At 38.5% G+C, this 24,665-nt stretch overlaps 1 protein-coding gene across 1 annotated transcript in view; it reads right to left on the minus strand.

Moving 5' to 3' along the window:
* ARHGEF4 (Rho guanine nucleotide exchange factor 4) overlaps window positions 1-24,665 on the minus strand; it is a 243,333-nt gene that overhangs the window by 123,500 nt on the left and 95,168 nt on the right. Inside the window, 1 exon segment of the mRNA XM_046018460.1 lies at window positions 4,748-5,026. Within this exon segment, the coding sequence (XP_045874416.1) occupies window positions 4,748-5,026 (279 nt within the window).

The following is a 24,665-nucleotide window of genomic DNA, read 5'->3' on the forward strand; positions in this document are numbered from 1 at the left end:
CACTGCAATAAGTCTCCCCATAAATATGATTATATGCTGAGTCTCAGGAGTTCTTCTAGCACATTACTGAATGTGTGAATGGCCTTAGGGATCCCCTCAACCCTCCAAACCTGCTTAGTTCTTAAAAACCAAACATTTACAGATTTCTGGTTCTGCTAGGATGTAATAGCCCTATTCTTTCAAGGGCCTTTCTCTTCCCAATAAATTCCTTAGATACAACACAACAAACCAACATAGAAAGATTGGAAGGTAGAAGAAGGTGGGCTATCTGGAGATCTCAGGATTTGAGAAACAGCGGGGTGCTGAGTGACCTGGGTCTCCTTATGCCCCTCATGTAACCCAGACAAGGCATTGCAGAAACCTCCAACCCAGAACCAACAACAGGCATAAACAAGAAAAGCTCAAAGAAAAGCTTGTTTCCCCTAGCTAAAACATTAGAAGGGTGGCTGTTGTAGGTAGAATAATATACCCAGTACACACATCCTAATCCCTGCCTTTTATCTTACCAAGCAAACTGACTTTGCAGATGTGATTAAGGTTAATGATCATGAGAGAGGGAGATCACCTAGGTGGACCTAACCTGATCATGAGTCCTTAAAGGTACCTTTCCCCGCTGAGGTCAGGTTCAGAGAGAGAGAGAGAAAACTATAGAAGAATAGTCAGAGAGATGCCATGTTGGTGACTCTGAAGATGCAGAAGTGGTCATAAGACAAAGAATGTGGGCAGTCTCCAGAAGCTGGAAAAGACAAGGAAATGGATTCTCCCTTAGCACCTCAAGAAAAGAACACAGCTTTACTGATGCAGTGATTTTAGCTCAGTGAGGGCCATGTCAGACTTCTGACATATAGAATTGTAAGGTCATACTTTTGTATTATTTTAAACCATTAGATCTACAGTAATTTGTTATAGCAGAAATAGGAAACAAGTAGAGATTCTGGTGCCTGGAAGTGGAGTGTGACTATAACAAGCACCTAAAAACATGGAGACTTTGTAATTGAGCAGTAGGCAGAGGCTGGAAGAATTTTGAAAAGCATGATAGAAAAAAATCTAGATTGCCTGGAATAGACTGTTAGTAGAAACATGGATATTGAAGTCATGACTGGCAGTAAGGGCTCAGGAGGGAGAAGAGCTTGATAAAGAAACATAAATTGTCTTAGATAAAAACTAAGATGGTTTGAATAGACTGTTAGTAGAAAATGGACATTGAATGTTCCTTTAGTGAGGGCTCAGAAGGAAATGAGGGATTTTTTTTTTTTCCTGATACTGGAGGAAAGAGGATCCTTGTCATTTGGTGGTAGGAAGCTTAGCAGAAGTGTGTTCTGTAGTTATGAAGAAACACAATTGGTAAATAATGAACTTGGATATTTAGGTGAGGAGGTCTAAGCTAAGTGTTGAAAGTACAGCCTGTTTTCTTCTTGATGCTTATGATAAAATGCAAGAAGAAAGAGTTAAATTGAGGGAAGAACTATTGAAAAATAAGTAACAGGGGCTTGATGATTTGGGAAATTCTCAGCTTATCCAGATGGCAAAAATACTAAAATTAAGAGGTCAGTTTCAGAAAAGTAGGTCTAGAGAAAACACTGAGTGTCTAGACCTCATCTTTTGCTAATGCCTCAGAAAGACTGAAAGAGTATTCAGTTTTACAAAACAATCTTTGAAGACACTAGGCATGTGACTCACAATCTTCTTAGTCATATCAGAAAAAGCCAAAAATAGAGAGATGAAAGATCTTTGGAAGAACCTCTTGGTTAATGGAGTGAATCCCCATCACAAACGTGGGAGACCCAAAAGGCTTTTGAGAATATTATCACAGCAAAATCACTGTCTGTTTGGAACAAGAGGGACAGAGAACACAAAATGAAGGTGGGGCCAAGCAGAGAGCTAATCTTTCACCCCATTTTTCTATCTCACAGAAGCAGATGGCATGCTCTAATTCCTTTCTCAGGTGGTTTCACTGGGCTGAACATGGAGTTATATTCCCAACATGCACCCAGCAGAAGTAGGAAGTGTTCTAGTTGTTCCCCACTCTCAGTGGTGTCTATGAAATGAGTGGGAAGTTTCCATTCTTTTCCAGGTGGCACTCTAATTTCCCCAGTAGGTAGTGTTAGCAGGCCAAGCAGGGAACTGACCTTCCATCCCTTGCCCGGTGGAAGCAAGCAAATTGGTGATCCAATTTGTTTGCCAGGGTAGTGTCAGTGGGTCCAGCAGAGAGCTGAGCCTCTCCCTCATGTAACAGGAACTAGACAAGAGGACAAGTGAGGTGGGGTGCAGCACAAGTAGGTTTTTACCACCTTTACTCTGGTGCAGTGGGGTGCAGCTATGGTGATTGTCTACCACAGTTGGCATGAATGAGACTGAATGACATCATGTAAATCTACCTGCCCCTGTCACCACTTTAATTCTACCTGTCCCTGTGTCAGAAAGGTAGGAAAGATGAACCTCCAGACTCACTGGGCAGCCATGAGGCAGGGGAACTGAAGAGAGGCAGGACCAACTGGCACCCTACTTTGTTTCCTCTCTCGGTGTGTTGGCAGGGCCCAGCAGGGAGGTGACTTACAGGTTGGAAGCAATGAAGTGGTAGAGTTGGTGCCCCACTTTTACCAGGAAGTTGTAAGCAGTCCTAAGGAGTGAGATGAACTACCCTACCCAACTGCAATGAAGCAGTGAAAGCCCAACTTTTGTCAGGGGGACTGACTGTTAAAATAAGAAAAAGAATAAGAATAAGAAAGTAAAATACAATGCAGAGTCTCATCACATAATATTCATGATACAACAGAGAATCCCTCATTATACAAAGAAAGAGGAAACTCACAAAATGAATGAGAAAAGACAACATGTCAACACTGAGATGAATCAGATCCTGAATTATCTGACAGTGTAAATACAACAATCATTACAACAGTACTTGAATAATCAGTTACACATTTTCTTGAAACAAATATAAAAAAAAAAGAGACAAAGAAGTTGTACAAAGAACCAAACAGGAATCAATACTGATACAAAAACCCTGCTAGGTTACAAAAAGTAGTAGTAGTAGAGTGGAGATGCCAGAGGATAAAGTCATTGAACCTGAAGGTAGATCAATAGAATTTGCTCATTCTGAACAACAGAGAAACTAGAAATGAAATAAATAGAGTCCCAGAGATCTGTGGGTGAATAACAAAAGAGAAGAGTCTTTAAAGGAGAAGAAATACAAATGGGATTGAAACAATATTTAAAGAAATAATGGTTGAACACTTCCCAAATTTGGTGAAATATATAAAACTATAAATTCAAAAGACTTAGTGCTATTGAACTGAATGTTTATGTCCCCTCTCAATTCATTTTGAAGCCCTCACCCCCAGTGTGATGGTATCTGAAGGTAATAGAAGGTGTAGCCCTTATAAATGGGATTAGTGCCCTAATGAGAAAAGACACAAGAGAGATAATCTTACCTTCTGCTATGTGAGGATATAGCAAGAAGCCATCTCAAAACAGGGAGCAGGCTTCCATTAGACCCTAAATCAGCCACCACTTTGGTCTTGGACCTCTAGCCTCCAGAACTGTGAGTAATAAATGTTTGTTCTTTAAGCTACTCAGTCTGTGGTATTATGTTGTAGGAGCCCAAGCTAACTAAGACATTGAGTGGACCACAAATATGATAAACCCAAAGAAATAAGTTCCAAGACATATCATAGTTAAGCCTCTGAAAATTGAAAAGAAATTAAAAAAAAAATTGAAAGCAGCCAGAGAGCAAAGATTCATTACTTATATGGTTACACCAATTGTAATGACAATGGGTTTGTCATCTGAAGCCATGTAGGCCAGAAGGAAGTGGCCCAACACATTTTTAGTACTGAAAGAAAAGAACTGTCAACTCCAAAACTTATATTTTTTTTCCCTTCAGGATGAAGGGAAAATAAGACATTTTTAGTTGGAGGAAAAGTGAAAGATTTATTGTTGGCAAACTTACCCTTTAAGGGTGGGTAAAGGAAGTTTTCTGAAGAGAAAGGAAATGATGACCAAAAAAGTCTGGACTTTCATAAAGAAAGAACAATGGCATAGGTAAAAATTAGGGTAAATATATATAGACTATCTTACTTCTTGTGTATGTCAAATCATTTCTGATGACTAAAACAAAATTTAAAGATCTTTGATATGGTGCTCAATGTTTATAGAAAAAAACATTTTAGACAATAATACTTTACAAGTAGGGAGGGTAATTGAACCTCAATGGATGTAAAAAAGGCTGACAGTTTCATGCAAAAATCATGGTGTTGGAATGTCCCTAGGGACAACATTCTACTGATCTAATATAATTTTAATTAACTTAATTAAGAATATTTCAGAATGCCATGCTCCTTTATTAGTAGTAGAGCTAATACTGACCATTGTCTAACACAGTGCTTGGCACAGAGTAGGTCCTCACTAAATGGTAATTACTACAGACAAACTTGAGGGTTGGCCCTGCCTTCCTCAGTTCTGCTCCAATACCTTGCAAAGAGCTGGACACAGGCAAGACATACTGCAGAGAGGAAAGAGGATCCACAACCTTTAGCTCTGGGACATGCCACTATGAAAAGTGTCTCCTGCAGGCTGTGCTAGGGCGGAGAGGGGCTGGAGAGGGGCATCACTGTGCTGTATCCAGAGGGCCCAAGCAAGGGTAACAAGCTATAGCACAGGAAAGAGTCACAGGAAATGCAAGCAACGCAGAGGAAGAGGGGATACCAGGCCAAGTCTGATGACACATGTCATGTGAACAGCTTACTTGGACTCCATCTTTATGTGTTGTCCCTTTTTGCATCTTCCTTTCCTGAACCTGCTTCTTCAACCTCCTTCTCTGTGTCTTCTCCAGCCACAGGTCATCTAAACTGATGCTTGGGTGCTAAGAAATGATGCTCCTGGGTTGTAAAGGAATCTCTCTGGGTACATCCTCTGCAGAGATGGAGGGGAGGGTCCATGCCCTCTGAACTGGCTCAATGTGAAAAGCTTTCTGACTGTGGGAGCAAATGGACTTCTTGCCTTGTTCTTCCCACCGCATGTGGTTCTGGAGAGCAGAGAGGAGAACGTATCAACTGGGCACAGTGTCCTTTTCCTGTTTAGTTTAGTTTTTTTTTTTTTTTAGTATTACCCCATCTTTTGGTTAATCCCCAAAATACAGATTCCAGTGAAATACTTTGTTCACAGTAATTTTGGAAAATGTGAAGATTAGGAATAAACAAATCTTGTTCCTGCTAAAATCTATACTTTTAAGACTATTTTAAAAAATCAAGTGTTCCACCTTGATCAAAGAAAGTCTTGAAAGTAATTACTGAACTTGGCATGCTTATTAGAAATACTTTTTAAAGGTAAATAGTTGGGGCAAATGCTCTTGCTTAAACAATATCCCCTAAGAACAGAATTTGAACACAAATACACTCAGGCCCTTCTTACTTATTTCTTGGCTCAGACATTAACTCAGAGTACACACAGCTTCACCTACCTATGCTGCCCCCACTCTGTCCCAGTTTAGTTATCTACTCAGGCACTCTAATTGAATTCAAAATAAAGTTTGTCCCTCCTGACAGAATACTTCAGGTTTGTGCTGATGTGGCTATCCTTCCTGTTATGATCAACCCACAGGTGCTGAGAAATGAAGCTCTTTCATTCACAGGTGTTCTTCAAGTCTCACGACTCCCACCTCCACCCAACCCTGGAGGATACCTCTTTCACATACGCCTTTGGAATGTCATCCTCAATACTTTGTGTATATTATTTGGTGGAAACAAAGGTGAAATTTCTTTTAACTATTTTAAGAGTTTACCTTAAATAATATACATATAAATATGCATATGTATATACGCACCCAATTCCATGGGGAGAGAGAGGAAGGCAGAGGAGGAGGAAGAGAACGGAGCCTAATTGTTGCTTATGGTTTTGGGGTACAGCCTGGGAACTCAGACTTTTCAGATCTCTCCAGGTGATTCTAATATGCACCCAAAGTTTAAAATCACTGTTTATTCTGGTTTGTTTTGTTTTGTTTTGTTTTTCTTTTAGCTCCCAAATATTGCTTTGTTTGTTTGTTTATTCCTCTAAGTTTAAAAAGTGCTTTCATTTAGTTTTCTTTCCCCAACTCCACTATGAGTTAGAAAGAGTTGGTATATTATCTATATCCTACAGATAGCTCTCGGAGAGCTTCAGCAATGGCCCGAGTTCACACAGCTCTGTGTGTCATCATATTGTGATTCTAAACCCCATGTCCACTCACTATTCTACATCATATAAATTCCTGTTGCTTCATAGGTAGATAGAATGACTCCAAAATAAGGAAGAACAACACCTCAGACTCTTTCCTAACTTTCAAATTCCCCCCAAAAGGACTGAATGTTAATTGAGCACATCTGTATGCAAGGCTCCCTTTTATGCACTTTAGGTACACTAGATAAAGAAGAGGGGCCCTTGCCATTCAGCAAGTAAATGACTTTAAGCCTTCTGGAAGGAAATCAAGCTACCTGATTCTCGCGCTTCCATAAGAATGCAACGTACTGCCACTAAAGTTGAACTCACTTGTTTTCAAGTTAGGAGGTGACTTTACTTTTCCATCACACCACTCCCCACTCGTCTACCAGCTTGTACCTGAGTTGTTGGCTTGGGCCTCGTCATGCTATCATGAGAGTTTTATCCTCAACTTTCCTTTCATCATAATTTTAGAACATTAGCACTTTCATAGCTTGGTTATGGGCCGTTAGAGAGAATGCGGGCTGAAGACTGAGTGTTCTAAATGCAAAACTTTACCTTGATTTTTTTCTGTATGTTCAATAGAAAAAAGTTAACTCCCCTCGCACACCTTTTCCTACCTTGGGAGGCTACTAGAGTCATATATCCATTTACTTACCAAAGAGCTTTGTTATCAGGAAAAATGGTCTTGTTCTGAGGCTATTAAATAGAGCAGTAGTTTGCAAAGTGTGGCTCCAGTCAAGCAGCAGCACCCAGTATGGTGAACAGCCTCTAAGGTGACCCCCAAAGACCTCACCTGGTTGGTGCAAGCCCTTGTCTGAGCCTCTTTTCTTGAGAGTGGGCTGGACTTAGTGACTCTCTTCTAATGAACAGAATATGGCAGAAGGAATGGGATGCCACTTCTGGGATTATGTTATAGAAGGCTGTGGCTTCCATTTGGGGAGGCTCTCCTGGATACATTGCTCTGCAGGAAGCCAAGTGACATATTGTGAAGAGTGTTATGGAGAGGCTCATGTGGCAGGAAACTGATGTCTCCAAACAGCCAGCAAGGATCTGTGACCTGTCACAGAGCATGTGTGTAAGCAAGACATCCTGCAGTCCAGCTTTGAGATGAGTGCTGCCATTGCCAAAACACTGACTATAGCCTTGTGAAAGACTCTGAGCCAAAAGCACCCAGCTAAGTCAGGCCGGTTATGTAGCAATGGATAACTCATACTCTTGGGAACCTGCTGAAGTGCACGTTTTCAAGCCTGATCAAGACTTTTCTGAATTAGAAGTGGGTCCAGTAATCTGTTCATAATGCCCTCTAGGGATTATGTTACATGGCTATTTTGAGAATCACTGTACTAGAGAGACAGGCAAGGCGTATCAGGCTGTTCTGTGCTCCTCATATGTCCTAGGGTGGAGGGTCAGGGAGCAGACTGTGGGGTTAGTTAAGCTGAGTTTGAATCCTGGCTGTGGCTCTTAGCAACAGACTTGCTTTGGGAAACTTTCCTTAACTTCCTCTCTATTTCTCCACCTTAAAATGGGAATACTAATACTTTTCAGAACAGTTATCAGGACTAAATGAGAGTATCCATACAGCACTTAGCATAATGTCTGTCACATACATATTGCATCAATATATAGTAGCCAATACTGCTGTTTTTATTAATAAGTAGACAGGGATGAGAGGGCTGTGGTGGTAATAGAGTCCTGTCTCTCTGGAATGATTTGTTTTCAGGTCCTACTGCAGCACTTCACTATAAACACGCTACTCAGCATTAAACTCATTCTCTGATTTTTCATTTTTATTTTGGAGAATCTTGACATTTTTACTTGGAGAAAGTTCTAGTACAAATCTAATTCTTTTTGTAGTATTGGGCAGTACAGTTTAGGTTTATTTGGTTTGCATCCTTGTAAAGTAACCTTGTTCTATACAAATGAATAAGATGCTCTCCAGATGTCTCTGTTTAGTATCAGACATTTCATCCGTCAGCACAAGCAGGGCAGAAAGCAGTAAGATAGAAAAGACAACTTCCTTATATGGGAAAAACAATTTAAATGACATCATAGGAAACTCTGGAATCCAGAAAGAAGAGGTACAACATTTTTCAAGGTCATTTTTTAAGAAAACAATTGTTAATGTGGAATCCTATATGCAGTGAAAATATCCTTCAGGATTGAAGGAAAAAATCAAGACATTCTCAGAGAAAGGAAAACGGAATATTTTACCATCAGATATGCCCTTAAAAATGGTTAAAATATGCAACAATCAGACAAGAAGAAATAAAAGGCATTCAGATTAGTAAGGAAGAAGTAAAACTCACAATTTGCAGACAAAATGATACTATATATTGAAAACCATAAAAAATTCATTAAAAAACGATTAGAACTGATGAGTTCAGTAAAGTCACAGGACATAGAATTAATTAACAGAACTCTGTTGCATTTCTATAAAAAATAATGAATTAGCAGAAAGAGAAATTGAGAGAATACTTCCATTTATAATTACCTCAAAAAGAATAAGATACCTACTAATAAATTTAACCAAGGAGGTGAAAGACCTGTATGCTGAAAACTAGAAGACACTGATGAAAAACATTAAAGATGACACAAATAGGTACAAAGATATCCCATGTTTATGGATAATAATTAATCTTATTAAAATATCAATACTACCCAAATCTATCTACAGATTCAATGTAAACTCTGCCAGAATACTAATATCATTTTTCAAATAACTGCAATAAAAAAATCCTAAAATTTGTATGGAACCACAAAAGACCCAGAATAAGTGAAAACAATCTTCAGAAAGAAGAACAAAGGGGCGCCTGGGTGGCTCAGTGGTTTAAGCTGCTGCCTTCGGCTCAGGTCATGATCTCAGGGTCCTGGGATCGAGTCCCGCATCGGGCTCTCTGCTCGGCAGGGAGCTTGCTTCCCTCTCACTCTCTCTGCCTGCCTCTCTGCCTACTTGTGATCTCTCTCTGTCAAATAAATAAATAAAATCTTTAAAAAAAAAAAAAAAAAAAAAAAAAAAAAAAGAACAAAGCTGGAGATTTCAAGATAACTCTAGAAAGCTGTAGTAATCAGAACAGTATAGTACTGGCACAAAAACTGACATATAGATCAAGGGAACAGAATAGGAAGTCCAGAAATAAACCCACACTTACACAGCCAATTAGTCTATGAGACAGGAGGCAAGAATATACAATGGGAAAAGTCAGTCTTTTCAATGAATGGTGTTGGGAAAAACTGGAGACTGAACCATTTTCTTGTACCATACACATAAATAAACACAAAATGCTTTAAAGGCCTAAATGTCAGACCTGAAACCATAAAACTCCCAAAACAAAACATGGGCAGCAAACTCTTGGATATTGGCCTTAGTAATATTTTTCTGAATCTTTCTCCTCAGGCAAGGGCAGCAAAAGCAAAAATAAACAATTGGGACTACATCAAACTTAAGAGATTTTGCATAGCAAAGGAAACAACAAAACGAAAAGACAACCCACTGAATGGGAGAAGATATTTGCAAATGATATATCTGATAAGGGGTTAATATCCAAAATACATAAAGAACTCATGCAAATTCAACACACACACACAAAACAAATAATCCAATTTAAAAATGGGCAGGGGACCTGAATAGACATTTTTCTAAAGAAGACATCCAGTAGGCCAAGAGACACATGAAAAGATGCTCAACATCATTAATCATCAGCAATGTGCAAATAAAAACCATAGTGGGATATCACCTCACACACATCAGAATGGCTATTACCAAAAAAGGCAAAAAATTAGCATTGGTAAATGTGTGAAGAAAAGGGAACCCTGATGCACTGTTGGTGGGAAGGTAAATTGGTGCAGCCACTATGGAAAGCAATATGGAAGTTCCTCAAAAAATTAAAAATATTCCTTATATTACACATATGAGTGAAGCCATATGATAATGGTCTTTCTGCTTGACTTATTTCACTTAGCATAATCCTCTCCAGTTCCATCCATGCCAATGCAAATTGTAGGTATTCATCCTTTCTGATGGGTGAGTAATATTTCACTGTATAAATGAACCACATTTTTATCCATTCATCTCTTGAAGGACATCTTGGCTCCTTCCACATTTCAGCTATTGTGAACATTGCTGCTATGAACATTGGGGTGCAGGTGCCCCTTCTTTTCACTACATCTGTATCTTTGTGGTAAATACTCAGTAGTGCAATTGCTGGGTCATAGGGTAGCTCTATTTTTAACTTTTTGAAGAATCTCCATACTGTTTTCCAGAGTGGCTGTACCAGCTTGCATTCCCACCAAGAGTGTAAGAGGGTTCCCTCTCTTCATATCTCCACCAATATTTCTTGTTCTCTGTCTTGTTGATTTTAGCCATTCTGACGGGTGTGAGGTGGTATCTCATGGTGGTTTTGATTTGTATTTCCCTGATGGATAGTGATGTGGAGCATTTTTTCATGTATCTGTTAGCCATTTGTATGTCTTTGGAGAAGTGTCTGTTCATGTCTTCTGCCCATTTCTTGACTGGATTTGTTGTTTTTTGGGTGTTGAGTTTAATTAGTTCTTTGTAGATGTTGAATACTAGCTCTTTATCTGTTAACATCATTTGCAAATATCTTCTCCCATTCTGTGTGCTGTCTTTTAGTTTTGTTGACTATTTTGTTTGCTGTGCAGAAGATTTATATCTTGATGAAGTCCCAGAAGTTCATTTTTGCTTTTGCTTCCCTTACCTTTAAAGACATGTCTTGTAAGAAGTTGCTGTGGCTGATGTCAGAGAGGTTACTGCCTCTGTTCTCCTCTAGGACTTTGATGAATTGCTGTTTCATATTTAGGTCTTTCATCCATTTTGAGTTTATCTTTGTGTAGGGTGTAAGAGAAAGGTCCAGTCTCATTCTGCTGCACGTGGCTGTCCAATTTTCCCAGCACCATTTATTGAAGAGACTGTCTCTTGTCCATTGGGTGTTCTTTCCTGCTTTGCTGAAGATTAGTTGACCATAGATTTGAGGGTACATTTCTGACTCCAGGAAACAACCTACGTATCAGAGAAGGGAGTGGAGTAGGGTGATGGGGTAACCAGGTGATGGGTATTAAGGAGGGCACATGATATGATGAACAGTGGGTGCTATATGCAACTAATGAATCATTGAATGCTACATCAAAAACTAATGATGTACTATACGTTGGCCTTTGAACATAATGAAAAAAAAAAAAAGAAAATGTTTACTGAATGAGGAAAAAAATTAAAAATAGAACTAAAATTTGATCCAGCAATTCCACTTCTGAGTTTTTACCTGAAGAAAATGAAAACACTAATTTGAAAAGATATATGCACCTCTGTGTTTATTGCAGCATTATTTATATTAGCCAAGGTATAGAAGCATCCCATATGTCATCCATAGGTGAATGTTAAAGAAGATGTGGTATATATACACAACAAAATATTACTCAACCTTAAAAAAGAATGAAATCTTGTCATTTGTGAAAACATGGATGGACCTTGAGGGTGTTATTGTAAGTGAAATAAGTCAGACAAAGAGAAATATCATATAATATCACATATATTTGTGGAATTTAAGAAACAAAACAAATGAACAAACAAAAACTAATAACAGACTCATAAATACAGAGAACTGGTGGTTGCCAAAGAAAAGAAGGGTGGGGAGATGGATAAAATATGAGGGGGGTTAAGAGATAGAAACTTTCAATTATAAAATAAATCCTGAGGATAAAAAATACAGTATAGGGGATATAGTCAATAATATTGTAACAAGTTTATATGGTGAGGGATGGTAACTACAATTATTGTGGTGAGAATTTCATAATGTAATTGTCAAATCACTATGTTGTCCGCCTGAAACTAATATAATATTGTATATCAACTATACTTCAATTAAAAATAGCTAAAGAAAGTATTGAAACATGATAAATTAAGAATCTTGCAACAAACATCAGAAAGAAAAAGAACAATGTAAAGGGTAAAAATGTGGATAAATATAACAGACATTCCTTCTCCTGTTGAGATTTCTAAATTATGTTTTGATGTTTGGAAAAAAAATTATAACATTACCTGATGTGATTCTCAATGTATTTAGAGGAAATATTTAAGATAATTATATTATAAACATTACTTGAACTGGTAAAATGTCCAATCCATCAACCTTGGTAAGTTGTATATATACAATGTAATACCTATGCAACTACTAAAAAAATTATAAAAAGAGATGCAAACATGCTATGATACATAAAAATGGAATTCTCAGAAATATTCAAGCAACCCATAGGACTGAGGGAAAAAGAACACAGAAACAACAAACAGAAACCAAAAAATAAAAATAAAAAGGCAGACTTAAACCTTAAGAATTACTTTGAATAGACTAACATAACATAATTTAAAAAAAAGAAAAAAGTTATTTTAAATATAAACAGTCAATAATATATGTTTAAAAGACCAATTATAAACAGAAAAGTTCAAAGTGGATTAAAAAACACAACCAAATATATGCTGGTTGTAAGAAACTCATTTCAAATATAATGCTACAGGTAGGTTGAAATAAAAAGGATGGAAATGTGGCTAGTGAGTTCATGTAGAAAGCCAGACCAATCTGTAAGCAAGGGACAGAACACAAGCTTGAGTTTTAGCACCACATTTTGGAAAAGAAATGGGGGACTGCAGAGCTTGTTGCTTTGAGGGATCAGTAGAATGCATATAAACTTAAATGTGTCAGAGGAGGGAATAAAAAGAATGGAACATGTATATTAATAGAAGACTGAGAAATCCTCAGAATCACTAGCAGAGGTGACACCAGGTATTTCTATCCTGAAAGCAGTAAGTGAATACTGGAGGAGGTGACTGCAACTTCTCATGTGAAGATAGCAATTAAAAACTTCAAGGAGCACTTTTTCACATGTCTGTTGGCCATCTGGATGTCTTCTTTGCAGAAATGTCTGTTCATGTCCTCTGCCCATTTCTTGATTGGATTGTTTGTTCTTTGGGTGTTGAGTTTGATTAAGTTCCTTATAGATTTTGGACACTAGCCCAGATGGCCAACAGACACATGAAAAGTGGTCTGCTGGAGCCTTCTGCCTTCAAATGTTCTGCTTTCTGGGGGCACCCGGGTGGCACAGTGGGTTAGGCCTCTGCCTTCAGTCCAGGTCATGGTCTCAGAGACCATCGGGCTCTCTGCTCAGCAGGGAACCTGCTTCCTCCTCTCTCTCTGCCTACTTGTGATCTCTGTCTGTCAAATAAATAAATAAAATCTTTAAAAAAAATGGACAGAAGAACTGAAAGAACACATTTTTCAAAGAAGACATGCAAGTGGCTAACAAGTACATGAAATGATGCTCATGGAAATGTAAATCAAAACAACGAGATATCACCTGTTAGAATGGCGGCTATCATCAAGAGGATAAGAGATAACAAGTACTGGCAAGAATGTGGAGAATGTAAATTGGTACAGCTACTATGGAAAATAGTATGGAGGTTCCTCAGAAAATTAAAAATAGAACTGCCATATTATTCAGCAGTCCCACTTTTGGGTATATATCCAAAGGAAATGGAAATAGGATATTGAAGAGATATAGGCACTGCCATGTTTATTACAGCATTATTCATAATAGTCAAGATATGGAAACAACAGGTGTCTTTCAATGGATGAATGGATTAAGAAGATGTGGTGTATATATAATAGACAATGGAATATTATTCAGCCATGGGAAAGAAGGACATCCTGCCATTTGTGACAACATGGATGGAGCTTGAGGGCATTGCAGAAATGTGGGATAAGTTAAACAGAGAAAGACAAATATTGTATGATATCACTCACATGTGGAATCTAAAAAAGCTGAATTCATAGAGTCAGAGAGTAGAGTGGTAGCTACAAAGGACTGGGGAGTAGAAGAATTGGGTGATGTGGTTAAAGGTTACAAACTTGTACCTGGTAGATGAATAATCCTGGAGGGCTAATGTACAGAATAATGACAATAAAAATAGCATATTATAAACCTCAAAGCTACAGAGAGACATGATCTTAAATGTTCTCATCACAAAAAAGAAATGAGAATTACATGACCTGACAGAGGTGTTAGCTAAAGGTGGTAATCAAGTTGCAATATATAATTCCATCAAATAAATTATACACCTGAAACTTATGTGGTGTTATATCAAGTATATCTCATTAAAAAAAAGAACTCTCAATACTCCACTGTAAAAAGTAACAATTCAATTAAAGAATAAGGAAGACATAAAGAGACATTTCATTGAAGAAGATATATTTATATGGATGGCAAATTCTATAGGTTGAATATCTGCCCCCCCCCCAAATTCATAAATTGAAATCCTAACCCCCAGGGGAGGTGGGGCTTTTGGCAGTGATTAGTCCATAACAGTAGATCCCTCTTGGATGGGATTAGCGCCCTTATAAAAGAGGCCCCGGGGAGCGCCCTTTTTCCTTTCTGCTTGTGACATTACACTGAGAAGAGGGCCATCTAGGAAGTGGGCTCTTACTAGACTCCAAATCTGCCAGTGCTTGATCTTGGATTCCCCAACCTCCAGAACTGCAAAAAATAAAATTTCTGTTGTCTTTTAAGCTACCTAGTCTGTGGTATTTTTATTATGGCAGCCTGAGTGGGCTAAGCAAATAAGCACATGAAAAATGTTCAACATCACTAGCCCTTATGGAAATGTAAATCACAATCATAGTGAGATAGTGCCACATGCTTATTAGTACCTGAAAAATGAAAAACAGCAAAATTCCAAATGTTGGCAAGGATGCAGAGAACCAGATCTCCTATATACATTGCTGGTGGAAATGTAAGATGGTATAACCATTCTGGAAGAATTTGGTACTTCCTTAAAAAACTAAAAATATGTAGAAGAATGAAACTCGACCATTCTCTTACACCGTTCACAAAGATAAACTCGAAATGGATAAAAGACCTCAACGTGAGACAGGAATCTATCAGAATCCTAGAGGAGAACATAGGCAGTAACCTCTTCGATATCAGCCACAGCAACTTCTTTCAAGATAAGTCTCCAAAGGCCAAGGAAACAAAAGCAAAAATGAACTTTTGGGACTTCATCAAGATCAAAAGCTTCTGCACAGCAAAGGAAACAGTCAACAAAACAAAGAGGCAACCCACGGAATGGGAGAAGATATTTGTAAATGACAGTACAGACAAAAGGTTGATATCCAGGATCTACAAAGAACTTCTCAAACTCAACACACACAAAACAGATAATCATATCAAAAAATGGGCAGAAGATATGAATAGACACTTCTCCAATGAAGACATACAAATGGCTATCAGACACATGAAAAAATGTTCATCATCACTAGCCATCAGGGAGATTCAAATTAAAACCACATTGAGATACCACCTAACACCAGTTAGAATGGCCAAAATTAGCAAGACAGGAAACAACGTGTGCTGGAGAGGATGTGGAGAAAGGGGAACCCTCTTACACTGTTGGTGGGAATGCAAGTTAGTGCAGCCACTTTGGAGAACAGTGTGGAGATTCCTGAAGAAATTAAAAATAGAGCTTCCCTATGACCCTGCAATTGCACTGCTCGGTATTTACCCCAAAGATACAGATGTAGTGAAAAGAAGGGCCATTTGTACCCCAATGTTTATTGCAGCAATGGCTACGGTCGCCAAACTGTGGAAAGAACCAAGATGCTCTTCAACGGATGAATGGATAAGGAAGATGTGGTCCATATACACAATGGAGTATTATGCCTCCATCAGAAAGGACGAATACCCAACTTTTGTAGCAACATGGACAGGACTGGAAGAAATTATGCTGAGCGAAATAAGTCAAGCAGAGAGAGTCAAGTATCATATGGTCTCACTTATTTGTGGAGCATAACAAATAACATGGAGGACATGGGGAGATGGAGAGGAGAGGGAGTTGAGGGAAACTGGAAGGGGAGATGAACCATGAGAGACTATGGACTCTGAAAAACAACCAGAGGGTTATGAAGGGGCGGCGGGAGGGGGTGGGGTGGGGTGGGAGGTTGAGGAACCAGGTGGTGGGTAATAGGGAGGGCACGTACTGCATGGAGCACTGGGTGTGATGCCAAAATAATGAACACTGTTATGCTGTAAATAAGCAAATAAAAATAAATAAATTAATTAAAAAAAAAAACTAAAAATATACTTACCATACAACTTAAAAACCACACTGGTGGGCATTTATCCCAGAGGAATGAAAACTTTTATCCACCCAAAAAACCTGTTCACAAATGTTGATAGAAGCTTTACTTGCAATAGCCTCAAGTTAGACACAACCTGAATGTCCTTCAATAGACAACTGGTTCAGGAGAACAACAGTAAAGACACACCATGGAATTGTATTCAGCCATAAAAAGGAATAACTATGGATACACCTTACAGCTTAATAAAAATCCATAGATTTACACTGAATGAAAAAAGCCATTCTCAAAAGGCAACACTTTTGAAATGACAAACTCATAGAGATGGAGATTAGATTCATGGTTGCAGGTAGTCAGGGAAGTCTGGGGAGGGTGTGACTGTAAAGAAGTGTAGCATGAGGTAATGGAATAGTGTCTACCAGGCTCATAGTGGTAGTCATGTAAATCTACATCTGTGATAAAATGACACAGAGTCATACACCCATCCTACCAATGTCAGTTGCTGGCTTTGATATTGTTCTATAGTTACATAAGGTGTTACATTTGGGGGGTGCCTGGGTGCCTCAGTCTCTTAAGCATCTGCCTTTGGCTTCAGTCATAATCCCAAGGTCCTAGAATTGAGTCCTGAATCAGGCTCCCTGCTCACCAGGGACTCTGCTTCTCTCTCTCCCTCTGAGCCTCCCATTCATGCACATGCACACTCTCTCTCTTTCTCAAATAAATAAAAAATCTTTAAAAAAAAAAAGATGTTACACTGGGGAACTGGATGAAGGAAGGGCATACTGGACCTCTCTATATTTTTTTCAACTTCCTGTGAGTCTATAATTGTTTTAAAATAAAAAGTTTAAAAAAGATCAAGAAGGAACAAGAAAAAGTAACTTTAATTAAATAAATATGTGCTTAAAAACTTAAAAAAACAATTTTAAAACAATAGCAACAATATCAAACCAAAACAAGAATTATAAGATTATAATGTTCATTTACTCATGGAGAAATATAAAATGCTACTGGAAATACAAATTTTTATTTATTTATTTATTTATTTTTATTTGCTTATTTACAGCATAACAGTGTTCATTGTTTTGGCATCACACCCAGTGCTCCATGCAGTACGTGCCCTCCCTATTACCCACCACCACAAATTTTTTTTTTTAAGATTTTGTTTATTTATTTGACAGAGAGAGAGTGCACACAAGCAAGGGGAGCAGCAAAAGGAGAGGGAAAAGCAGGCTCCCTGCTGAGCAGGAAGTCTGATGTGGGGCTTTATCCCAGGACCCTGAGATCATGACCTGAGCCAAAGGCAGATGCTTAACAGACTGAGCCACTGAGATGCCCCTGGAAATATGAAATATTATAGCCTTTTTGGAAGAGAATCTGGAACCTATTAAAATATAAAAATTTTATGATCTTTGGGATTTTCATTCAAGACTCTCTACTAGTCTATAAAGTTATTATAAAGTGGTGTTTACTAAAAGAATATTTGCAGTTTCCAGGAACAGGAAAAGTGTGTAGCTATCTATGGGTGAAAAAGGGAGCAAATTTTGATACCCTCACAACATGGAATATTATGCAACCATTACTTACAAGTACCTTGGTAATATTTCCATGAATGTTGTTAAGGGATAAATTTAAGATACAGGAAAGGGTGTTTGTATAGCTGTGTATGCATGTATATGTATATGTATTTATACATGATTATAAGAGTATGGAGAAAATATAGTATGTCAGTCACTAGGCTGTAGGAATGGGCTAATGGGGGACCACAGTGAAGTGATGCTGAGGCGGGAAGAGGGGCACTGGTAGCATCTATGATTAAAAACAGCAAGAGTGATATTCTGTTTGTATCAAATTATAGGTGTGACATTTTTGACATTTGTGTTTCTATAAAATGAAAAATAAAATAATGGGCACCAAAATATTAGGCTGATTACCATAATGTGGTAGGATTACAGAGAATTTCTTGTGTTCTCTGTATTTTTATGTATTGTTGGAATTCTTTGTAATGAGCACATATTAGTCATATAACCAGGAGAAAGCCATTTTTATTACAAAATGAAATTAGAGAACATTGAAAATATTCAATAGGAGGGCTGGAAATATGTTTGAGAAAATCTCTCCACTCTCCAAAATAAAACAAAGATATAGAGATGATACACAAAAATGGTAAGAATATTAAAGATTTGTCAAGGAATTACAACCTCTAACAGGAGCTCCAGGGGTAAAAGGAGAGAAGGAAATTATCAAATTAATTATACCTAATTAATTAATGATACCTAATTTTTTATCTGGTACTAAAGGTTAAGAGACTTCAGATTTAAAGGGCACACTGAATGTTTAGCAAAATGAATAAAAAGAAACTTACATCCAGAATTTCACTAAAAAAATTCATAATACTAAGAATAAGAAAGAACCCTAAAAGCCTCTAAAGAAAAACAAACAAAATGAACTAAGCCATGCAGGACCACCTGGAACAACATTATCACCCTTCTCACCAGCAATTTTGATATTAGAACATAGCATTGCAACGTCTTCACTTTTTAGAAGGAAATTCTATACAAAGCCCAGCTATCCATCAAGTATAAAAATTAAAAGGGTATTTTTTTCCAGACATGCAAAAACTAAAAAACAATCCCTCCTACATACCTTTTCTTAGGAAGCTAGTGGGGGATGTTCTTGTACACAATAAAGGAGTAGAGGAAGACCCAGGATCCAAGAAATAGGAAACTAGAGAAGAAAGCTATGTAGAATTCCTGGGAACAACTAGTCCAAAGTATAGCAGGAGGTCAGAGGGTTCTGGAAGGAAGGTCTCTAGGAGAAAATAGAGACTTGATAGAATGCTGACATGTTTGAATATTTGGAAAATAGTTTATAAGTGATCTTACAGTCAGATTTAAGGATAGATTTCTAGAAAAATCACACATATGAAAAATTCAACATGGACTCTGAAAAACAACCTGAGGGTTTTGAAGGGGCAGGGGGTGGGAGGTTGGGGGAGCGAGGTGGAGGGTATTATGGAGAGCATGTATTGCATGGAGCACTGGGTGTGGTGCATAAACAATGAATTCTGTTACGCTGAAAAGAAATAAAAAACAATTCAACAAATATTAACTATAGGAAAAAAGAAACAAAAAAATGCCATTGAAGCCTACCACTTGGATTCACACTGAAGAATATTTTCATATCCATAGGATAGAAACTCTTGTTACTGACTTAACTATATAGTAGAAGGATGGTATTAGGAGGATGGGAAAGGAGACCAGATGGAATGCAAGATGCTGAATCTTCATAACTATCATAACTGGAAGTTAATACATAGTATTTAAATATAATAAGTCAAAATAGCAGTTTGAATTTACTATTAAAACCTAACTTGGTTGTCTTTGGGAAGGGAGGAATGAGCCAGCTGGCTGTTATTGCCAAAGGATGTCTTCTAACCTCTCACTACTGCTAGTGAGGGGGAGGACCAGCAGTTACAGCCCCTGGATACGTGTCAGAATGCAAACCTCAGGCCTCATCCAAATATCTGAATCAGGACCTGTACCTCAATGGAGCCCAGGTGGTTTATATGTATGTTAACATTTGAAAAGCATTATGGAATACTATGCAGCCATCAAAACCCCCTAAATCTTGCCACTTGCAATGACTTGGATAGAACTAGAGGGTATTATGCTAACCAAAATAAGTCAGTCAGAGAAAGATAATTATCATATGATCTCTCTGATATGAGGAAGTTGAGAGACAGGGTGGGGGGTGTGGGGGGGAAAGGAGGAAAAATTAAACAAGATGGGACTGGGGAGGAAGACAAACCACAAGAGACTCTTAATCTCAGGAAACAAACTGAGGGTTGCTGGAGGGGAGGGGTGTGGGCGGCTGGGTGATGGGCATTGGGGAGGGTATGTGCTATGGTGAATGCTGTGAATTGTGTAAGACTGATGATTCACAGACCTGTACCCCTGAAACAAATAGTACATTATATTTTAATTAAAAAAAGAAAAACATTGGGGCACCTGGGTGGCTCAGTGGGTTAAAGCCTCTGCCGTCAGCTCAGGTCGTGATCCTGGGGTCCTGGGATCGAGCCCCACATCTGGCTGTCTGCTCAGTGGGGAGCCTGCTTCCTTCTCTCTCTCTCTACCTGCCTCTCTGCCTACTTGTGATCTCTGTCTGTCAAATAAATAAATAAAATCTTAAAAAAAAGAAAAACATTATCTAAGTAACATTTGATTTTATAACTATGTGCAAGCATAATTTTGATAATTTTTAAAAAGTAAAGGAAATAAAAAAGAGGGAGAATAAAACATTTTGAGAAGCTTATCTGCAAAGATGTTCAATATAGCCTTATTTATGTAAAAAGTGGTAAGCAACCTAATTGCTCAAAACAATAGAGAACTGGTTGAGATTTCTAATGCATATATACCACTGAACACCATCCAGGTATTAATTTAATGATATAAATATTTTCTTCAAATTAAACTTGGAATTTTGATATAATTGTAGATATACACCCAGATGTAAGAAATAGTATAGAGAAATCCTGTGTACTTTGTACTCAGATTCTCAGAATGGTAACATCTTATAGAATGTTACATATTACAGCCAGAACATTGATACAACCCACAGATCCTATTCAGATTTCCCAGTTTTCCTTGCAGGTGTGTGTGTGTGTGTGTGTGTGTGTGTGTGTGTGTGTGTGTGTGTGTGTGTTTATTTAGTTCTGTTAGTTCTGTGCTGTTTTATCACTTACATAGGTTCAGGAATCTATCAACATAGTCAAGATATGTCAGCACTTTAGGATACTTTTGTTCTTTTATTACCACATCCACAGGTCTCTCCTCAACCTCTGGCAATGGCCAATCTGTTCTATTTTTTTTCTTTTAAAAATTTCTTTTCAGTGTTTCAGAATTCATTGTTTAAGCACCACACCCAGTGCTCCATGCAATACGTGCCCTCCATAATACCCACCACCAGGCTCACCCAACACCCCACATCTCTCCACTCAAAAACCCTCAGTTTTGGAGGAGGAGTCAAGATGGCAGAGAGGTAGCAGGCTGAGACTACATCAGGTAGCAGGAGATAAGCTAAATAGCTTTTCAAACCATTGCATACACCTACAAATCCAATAGGAGATTGAAGAGAAGAAGAACAGCAATTCTAGAAACAGAAAATCAACCACTTTCTGAAAGGTAGGACTGGCGGAGAAGTGAATCCAAAGCAATGGGAAGATAGACTGCGGGGGAGGGGCCGGCTCCTGGCAAGCAGCGGAGCAACGGAACACTAAATCAGGACCTTTAAAAGTCTGTTCCACTGAGGGACATCGCTCCAGAGGCTAAACCGGGGTGAAGCCCATGTGGGGTCAGCGTGGCCCCAGGTCCCGCTGGGTCACAGAAGGATTGGAGGCATCTGAGTGTTGCAGAGCTCACAGGTATTAGAGCGGGGAAACTGGCTACAGAGACAGAGCTCTCAGCTTGGGGTTATGTTGAACCGGTCGCAGGTTGGGTGAGCTCAGAGTGCGGCTGGAGACCAGGGAGACAAAATGATTGAGTGCTTTTCTCTGAGGGCACACTGAGGAGTTGGGCCCTGAACTCTCGATTCCTCCAGGCTGGAGACTGGGAGGCTGCCATTTTCATTCCCATCCTCTGGCATTCCATGGAAAGTGTTCAGGGAAAAAAAGCTCCCGAAAGTGAACCAAGCCTACACCCAGCAGAAGAAGAGAAATCATAAAGATCAGAGCAGAAATCAATAGCAGAAAACAATAGAACAAATCAATGAAACTGGGAGCTGGTTCTTTGAAAGAATTAAGATTGATAAACCCCTGGCCAGACTTATCAAAAAGAAAAGAGAAAGGACCCAAATAAATAAAATCATGAATGAAAGAGGAGAGATCATAACCAACACCAAAGAAATACAAACAATTATAAGAACATACTATGAGCAACTCTATGCCAACAAATTTGACAATCTGGAAGAAATGGATGCATTCCTAGAGACATATAAACTACCACAACTGAACCAGGAAGAAACAGAAAACCTGAACAGACCCATAACCAGTAAGGAGATTGAAACATAAAAATTCATCAAAAATCTCCAAACAACCAAAAACCCAGGGCCAGACGGCTTCCCAGGGGAATTCTACCAAACATTGAAAGAAGAATTAATTCCTATTCTCCTGAAAGTGTTCCAAAAAAATAGAAATGGAAGGAAAACTTCCAAACTCATTTTATGAGACCAGCATCACCTTGACCCCAAAACCAGACAAGGATACCATCAAAAAAGAGAATTACAGGCCAATATTCTTGATGAACACAGATGTGAAAATTCTCACCAAAATACTAGCCAATAGGATTCAACAGTACATTAAAAGGATTATTCACCACGACCAAGTGGGATTTATTCCAGGGCTGCAAGGCTGGTTCAAAATCCACAAATCAATTAATGTGATACAACACATTAATAAAAGAAAGAACAAGAACCATATGATACTCTCAATAGATGCTGAAAAAGCATTTGACAAAGTACAGCATCCCTTCCTGATCAAAACTCTTCAAAGTGTAGGGAGAGAGGGCACATACCTCAATATTATCAGAGCCATCTATGAAAAACCCACCGCAAATATTCTCAAAGGAGAAAAACTGAAAGCTTTTCCACTAAGGTCAGGAACACGGCAGGGATGTCCATTATCACCACTGCTATTCAACATAGTACTAGAAGTCCTAGCCTCAGCAATCAGACAACAAAAAGAAATTAAAAGCATCCAAATTGGCAAAGAAGAAGTCAAACTATCACACTTTGCAGATGATATGAAACAATAAGAGGAAAACCCAAAAGATTCCACTCCAAAATGGCTAGAACTTGTACAAGAATTTAGTAAAGTGTCAGGATATAAAATCAATGCACAGAAATCAGTTGCATTTCTATACACCAACAACAAGACAGAATAAAGAGAAATTAAGGAGTCAATCCCATTTACAATTGCACCCAAAACTATAAGATTCCTAGGAATAAACCTAACCAAAGAGGCTAAGAATCTATACGCAGAAAACTATAAAGTACTCATGAAAGAAACTGAGGAAGACACAAAGAAATGGAAAAATGTTCCATGCTCCTGCATTGGAAGAACAAATATTGTGAAAATGTCTATGCTACCGAAAGCAATCTACACATTTAATGCAATCCCTATCAAAATCCCATCCATTTTTTTCAAAATATGGAACAAATAACCCTAAAATTTATATGGAACCAGAAAAGACCTTGAATAGCCAAAGGAATATTGAAAAAGAAAGACAAAGTTGGTGGCATCACAATTCCGGACTTCAAGCTCGATTACAAAGCTGTCATCATCAAGACAGTATGGTGCTGGCACAAAAACAGACACATAGATCAATGGAACAGATTAGAGACCCCAGAAATAGACCCTCAACTCTATGGTCAACTAATCTTTGACAAAGCAGGAAAGAATGTCCAATGGAAAAAAAGACAGCCTCTTCAATAAATGGTGTTGGGAAAATTGGACAGCCACATGCAGAAAAATGAAATTGGACCATTTCCTTACACCACACATGAAAATAGACTCAAGGGGCACCTGGGTGGCTCAGTGGGTTAGGCCACTGCCTTCGGCTCAGGTCATGATCTCAGGGTCCTGGGATTGAGTCCCGCATCAGGCTCTCTGCTCAGCAGCAAGCCTGCTTCCCTCTCTCTCTGCCTGCCTCTCTGCCTGCCTCTCTGCCTACTTGTGATCTCTCTCTGTCAAATAAATAAATAAAATCTTAAAAAAAAAGAAAAAGAAAATAGACTCAAAATGGATGAAGGATCTCAATGTGAGAAAGGAATCCATTAAAATCCTTGAGGAGAACACAGGCAGCAAGCTCTTCAACCTCAGCTGCAGCAACATCTTCCTAGGAACATTGCCAAAGGTAAGGGAAGCAAGGGCAAAAACGAACTATTGGGACTTTATCAACCAAAGCTTTTGCACAGCAAAGGAAACAGTCAACAAAACCAAAAGACAACTGACAGAATGGGAGAAGACATTTGCAAACGACATATCATAAAGGGCTAGTGTCCAAAATCTATAAGGAACTTAACAAAGTCAACACCCAAAGAACAAATAATCCAATCTAGAAATGGGCAGAGGATTTGAACAGACATTTCTGCAAAGAAGACATCCAGATGGTCAACAGACACATGAAAAAGTGCTCCACATCACTCGGCATCAGGGAAATACAAATCAAAACCACAGTGAGATACCACCTCACACCAGTTAGAAGGGCTAAAATTAACAAGTCAGGAAATGACAGATGCTGGCGAGGATGCGGAGAAAGGGGAACCCTCCTCCACTGT

Source organism: Meles meles, chromosome 9, assembly GCF_922984935.1.
Source record: "Meles meles chromosome 9, mMelMel3.1 paternal haplotype, whole genome shotgun sequence".
Taxonomy (NCBI): domain Eukaryota; kingdom Metazoa; phylum Chordata; class Mammalia; order Carnivora; family Mustelidae; genus Meles; species Meles meles.